The 6,116-nt window shown below is 42.8% G+C and overlaps 1 protein-coding gene across 1 annotated transcript in view; it reads left to right on the top strand.

The window, feature by feature from the left end:
* The first annotated feature begins 3,437 nt into the window (after positions 1-3,437).
* Positions 3,438-6,116, top strand: part of LOC110498363 (ryanodine receptor 3) — a 167,195-nt gene continuing 164,516 nt past the window's right edge. The window contains exon 1 of the mRNA XM_036954899.1: positions 3,438-3,558. Within this exon, the coding sequence (XP_036810794.1) occupies positions 3,511-3,558 (48 nt within the window). The 5' untranslated portion in view covers positions 3,438-3,510. The remainder of the gene's footprint in view (positions 3,559-6,116) is intronic.

Here is a 6,116-nt window from a genome sequence, read left to right as displayed (position 1 = left end):
AGTCAAAATGTTACATTTTTGGTTCCAACCGCCGTGTCTTTGTGAGATGCAGAGTAGGTGAACAGATGATCTCTGCATGTGTGGTTCCCACTGTGAAGCATGGAGGAGGAGGTGTGATGGTGTGGGGGTGCTTTGCTGGTGACACTGTAAGTGATTTATTTATAATTCAAGGCACACTTAACCAGCATGGCTACCACAGCATTCTGCAGCGATACGCCATCCATCTGGTTTGCACTTAGTGGGACGATCATTTGTTTTTCAACAGGACAATGACCCAACACACCACCAGGCTGTGTAAGGGCTATTTGACCAAGGGGAGTGATGGAGTGCTGAATCAGATGATCTGGCGTTAACAATCACCCGACCTCAACCCAATTGAGATGGTTTGGGATGAGTTGGACTGCAGAATGGAGGAAAAGCAGCCAACAAGTACTCAGCATATGTGGGAACTCCTTCAAGACTGTTGGAAAAACAAACCTGGTTGAGAGAATGCCAAAAGTGTGCAAAGCTGTCATCAAGGCAAAGGGTGGCTACTTTGAAGAATCTAAAATCTAAAATCTATTATGATTTGTTGAACACTTTTTTTGGTTACTACATGATTCCATACATTATGTGTTATCTCATAGTTGTGATGTCTTCACTACTATTCTACAATGTAGAAAATAGTACAAATAAAGAAAAATCCTTGAATAATTTTGTGTTTCCAAACTTTTGACTGGTACTATATATATAATAAAGAAAACATGAGAACAAGAAATAAGATATGAAGCTTAATACCAAATGTACAATGTGCAGGGATACTGGAGTTTTTGATTTCAGTATTTTTTTATTTCACCCTTATTTAACCAGGTAGGCAAGTTGAGAACAAGTTCTCATTGACAACTGCGACCTGGCCAAGATAAAGCAAAGCAGTTCGACACATACAACAACACAGAGTTACACATGGAATAAACAAACATAAAGTCAATACTACAGTATAAAAAAAAGTATATATACAGTGTGTGCAAATGAGGTAAGATAAGGGAGGTAAGGCAATAAATAGGCCATTGTGGTGAAGTAATTACAATATAGCAATTAAACACTGGAATGGTAGATGTGCAGAAGATGAATGTGCAAGTAGAGATACTGGGGTACAAAGGAGCAAGATAAATAAATAAATACAGTATGGGGATGAGGTAGTTGGATGGGCTATTTACAGATGGGCTATGTACAGGTGCAGTGATCTGCGAGCTGCTCTGACAGCTGGTGCTTAAAGATAGTGAGGGAGATATGAGTCTCCAGCTTCAGTGATTTTTGCAGTTCGTTCCAGTCATTGGCAGCAGAGAACTGGAAGGAAAGACGACCAAAGGAGGAATTGGTTTTGGGGGTGACCAGTGAGATATACCTGCTGGAGTGTTTGCTATGGGTGGGTGCTGCTATGGTGACCACTGAGCTGAGATAAGGCGGGGCTTTACCTTGCAAAGACTTGTAGATGACCTGGAGCCAGTGGGTTTGGCGATGAGTATGAAGTGAGGGCCAGCCAATGAGAGCGTACAAGTCGCAGGGGTGGGTAGTAAATGGGGCTTTGGTGACCAAACTGATGGCACTGTGATAGACTGCATCCAATTTGTTGAGAAGAGTGTTGGAGGCTATTTTGTAAATTACATCACCGAAGTCGAGGATCGGTAGGATGGTCAGTTTTACGAGGGTATGTTTGGCAGCATGAGTGAAGGATGCTTTTGTTTGCGAAATAGGAAGCCAATTCTAGATTTAATTTTGGATTGTGAGTCACATTAAAAACTCATAATAATATAAATGGTAAACAGTATGGCAGCAGCATAACCGATGGATGGCTGTGTATGTGGTGGTGAGTGTGTCCATGTAAGTGTGTGAGCGAGTGTGTGTGCAAGACTGACAGCGTAGGTACCATGAGCGGATATGTGAACAGGGCTTGAAAGTGACTGGTAGCAACAATATATAAATACTTTTGGCACTATACTTGTGGTAATATATACATGAAAACACAAACAATAGTGACCAGTAGCAGGATAAAATAGATAGGTTCTAATGGTAATGCCAATCAATGATCAAATAACAGCAGAATAGTGGTGGTAATACATCTAATCAATAACCATTTTAGCAGCAGCGTAGGTGTGAGGGGAAGCAGTAGTTGTTAGCCTTTTAACAGTCTTATGGCCAGGGGATAGATGCTGCTTAGGAGTCTATTGGTCTGAGTCTTGATGCGCGGGTACCGTCTGCCAGACCAGAGCATGGAGAACAAACAGTCCATGTCTGCAGTGGCTGGACTCTTTGACAATTTTTCTGAACCTTTCTCAGACACTGTCTGGCATCACCCGCAGTGATGCGCAGGGCTGTGTGCACCACCCTCTGTAGGGCCTTCTGGTCAAGGGTGGCGCAGTTTCCATACCAGACCAGACGGTGATACTACCAGTCAGGAGGATGCTCTCAATGGAGCAGCTGTAAAAGTTCCCCAGGATCTAAGGGGCCATGCCAAATCCTTGCAGCCTCCTGAGGGAGAAGAGTTACACTTTATGTCTCAGACAAATACAGAATATTGCTATTGCTGCACAACTTGACCTCGTTTTAGGTTGTGGATCTGACTAAAGCTATGAACATGAGCTAAGTGAGGTTATGCATTGATTTGCTTTCCAGAGTTGCAACATTATTTGAATCAGGGTTGTTTCTGTCCATGTTGTCAAAACAATGGGCTTTAATATGCTGCTGGACTGGGGAGCCTATGTAGGCCTATTATAGGTCATATTTACACATTTAACCTGACTCTACAATACATTATTTATTTAAGCTACATAAGTCGATTTGTAGCCTACACTGAATATTGAACATTAATTCATTGATCGCTAATAGCGCAATATTGAAACCATACTTGTCATTCTGTGTACTGTCCATGGTGTTGATTTTTGGAAGCACTTAGGCCTACTTGGCTACAATTTCATGCATCTTGGATGCTTGATAGCCCAATTCTGCTGTGTCTATTCTACACACCCAAATTCACCATATACCATCGAATACCATCGCTGTAGCATATGTCATAGATTCTGTTGGCCAACGGAAAACCAATTGTCGTGCGCAATGATGTGGCTATTGTATGGTGAGGGAATTTTGAAAGCTCGCGCTTTAATGTTTAACGTATATTAATCATTTGTATTTGTATTTTACCTTTATTTAACTGAATAAGATCCAATGGTGACGTCGACGACAAAAGACCCCACTGCCGTATTTTGACTGCAAGACTACGCTTCACATTCCAGACCCGTTTTCATTTGCTCCCGCCTATACCAACGCTTACACGCTCCTTTGGGAACAGCACCGCTGGCATTTGCAATGAGCGAGCGGGCGTGAGTGAGTGACAGGCTCCAGTAGTTCGCTTGGTCTCCGGTACGTGGCTGTGGATTAGCTATATGCTAATATCGATAAGAGAGAGGAGCAGCAGCGTGGTGCTGCAAGCCGACAGTGGAGGCTACCCGAGTCTGAGCAGGCTCCTCAACAGCCATGGCTGAAGGTGGTGAAGGGGAAGATGAAATTCAGTTCTTGAGAACTGTAAGTAGCCTAATTTCTGTCCGCTATTTCGTGAGGCAACATGCCTCCTGTGTGCATTTCGAGCATCTTATCCCATGCATGTCGATGCCTATGCAATAGCCTAATGATATTAGTCTTGCAGATGATGATTTGTGCAGCCAGGTTATAGACTACATGTTGATTATGAAATATGGCTATAATGTAGCCTATAGTTCTAATTACGAGTAGACTGTCTCCTGAACGAGTTGGCTTTCTAACCACCGCGCTTTTTGGGTAGCCGTCCTTAAACTGCTCCCTCGTAAAGCAGACCTGCCTCGCGATGACAGGACCTTTTTGTTTGGCGCATCCCTCACCTTGATTCCCTCCTAGATTTAACTTGTCCGGTTGTCTCAGTACGTTTTGCTATTAATGAATACAATGGAATGTCTACCCGTGTAGGCCTACTACTCTATCCAGTTTACGCAACGATCTCTGTCTCACTTCCAGACCACAACCCTCCTGCTTTGTTGTTGTTAATTGATAACTACGTGTCCCTTTTCCAGGCATATCAATGCTGTCTATAGTTAGAAAAAGTTCACCTTTGCATGCCTAGTTATTATTCAAGGAAACGTTCCAACTCACAAGATATTGGTGAACAACTTCTTAACCTCAAATTCTGCATATCCAGGCAGATTTATCTGCAATAAACAAATAACACAAATTATCATGTTATAATGAAAATAGGTGAAGATGCATTGATGACTGATCCATAGGCTAAGATTTAACTGTTTTTAAGCATTTATTTGGAATACTTTTTTATCCTTCTGCCCTGTAGATTGATCTACAAAATTGAGGCTATTCCGAAACCAAACTTGAACCAGAGTGACAATCCACCTCTTAAGAGAGGCTACTTACTTGGACATTAGCAGTGGGCTTACTAAGTCTTACACGTTTGCATTGCTTTGGAAGCCTCCTGTATTCCCAGAGATGCCAGTGGGGTTTAAAATGCATTGCATTGGAAGCCTCCTGTATTCCCAGAGATGCCAGTGGGGTTTAAAATGAGACCCTGAAAAAGTTGATGATTTCAACGCCCCGCAGCTCCCTGTCCCTTGTTACCACTACATTCAGAGGTCATTACATCAGCATTCACACTGCCCCAAACAGTGCTGACATTTCAGCACCATTACTGCTTGGAGAGCTAGCACCTGTGTCAGCCAGCAGTCTGCAGTTGTGATCTACACAGTAAAAACAATCATCAAAAGTTCTGGAGTTGGCCCTTATCGGGTTTTGCTGTCTGTGCTAAAATGGTGTTTCTTAGTCAATCAAATTTGTCCTGGCTGGTCCCACCACAGTTGTCCTATTTGGAAAAGTTCAAATGTGACGCTTTGAGTTGCAAAGGCACTGCTCCTTTAAGAGGCTTTGCAGCTTGTTGCATCTTTCCACACGGGGCAGCAGCAGCTGACTGGATGGCACGGGAATGGGGATGGGGTCTGCGCTAGTGTGTGGATGTATTAATGCAAAGTGGGCTAGGCTGTGTGGTGCTGCTGCAGAAGCAGGCAGGCTGCTCAAGACGTGCCACAGCAGAGCAGAGTGCAGAAATTATTCATCAGGCCAAGTTGCAGCTGAGCTGAACCATTGAGCCATCAATGACTCTCGTCTCTCTATCCTCATGCTGATGCCAACACACATTAAAGCGCACACACTAATACACACCCTTGTGCATGTACACATTAACATCCAATCAGAATCGCACACACACAGTCTCTGACTGATCTTGCCTTTGCGTGGATATTGTTTAGCTGTAAACAGGAAGCATGTTTTCCTCCTACATTCAAATAGGTGCACAAACTACCATTTCTCTAGTAACAACTAAACAAAGTAATTTCCCCTAAAAGAGAACAGAGAAATTAGCCCCTAGTGGCCTGCTGTCTAAAGCCAGCCAAGCTTCTGGGAGAGCACGATGGTACCCTTTTTACTTCTACTATTTCTCTGTCATGGGTAATTTGATGCTACAGGAAGAGAAACAGCTCTTATTGTGCTCATGCTTAATGTTAGATGGTGCTAGGGGGATAGTAGAGAGTGTAATAAGGCTCCATGTCACAATGTAGTACGGTTGCTTCTCTATTTGTAGATGTCCTGAGATGCACCAGCATAGTGGCCTCATAAGCAGGATGATGATTAAAAAAATATCAGCTTATTTGTATTTGTATGTATTATGGATCCCATGGGATCCAGCAAAATTAAGGCAGTTATACAATTTTAAAAACATTACAATACATTCATAACAGAATTCACAACACACTAAGCTTATATGGAATAACGGATCAGACTGTTAAGTAAGAACAGTTTTGCAAATTAACTATAGTACGTTGTGTCGCTTTTAATCACTATCAGTAGACTGTGCTTGTGCTTGTTTGCACACGTTCGTGCCATGGTTCCACCTCTAACTTAACACCCATGGGCTCTAACAGGGAGCTGATCTGTGGAGGGATGGAACAGTCTGCAGAGGGAAACAAGCCATTAGCTTTTTCTAATTGGGTTTGTTATTTCGCCCTAAGTTTGTTTGTCTGTTTGATTGTGCTGTGATTCTGACAGGAGGC

This window comes from Oncorhynchus mykiss, chromosome 19 (assembly GCF_013265735.2).
Source record: "Oncorhynchus mykiss isolate Arlee chromosome 19, USDA_OmykA_1.1, whole genome shotgun sequence".
Classification (NCBI taxonomy): domain Eukaryota; kingdom Metazoa; phylum Chordata; class Actinopteri; order Salmoniformes; family Salmonidae; genus Oncorhynchus; species Oncorhynchus mykiss.
This window is presented reverse-complemented; position numbering and strand designations above follow the sequence as displayed.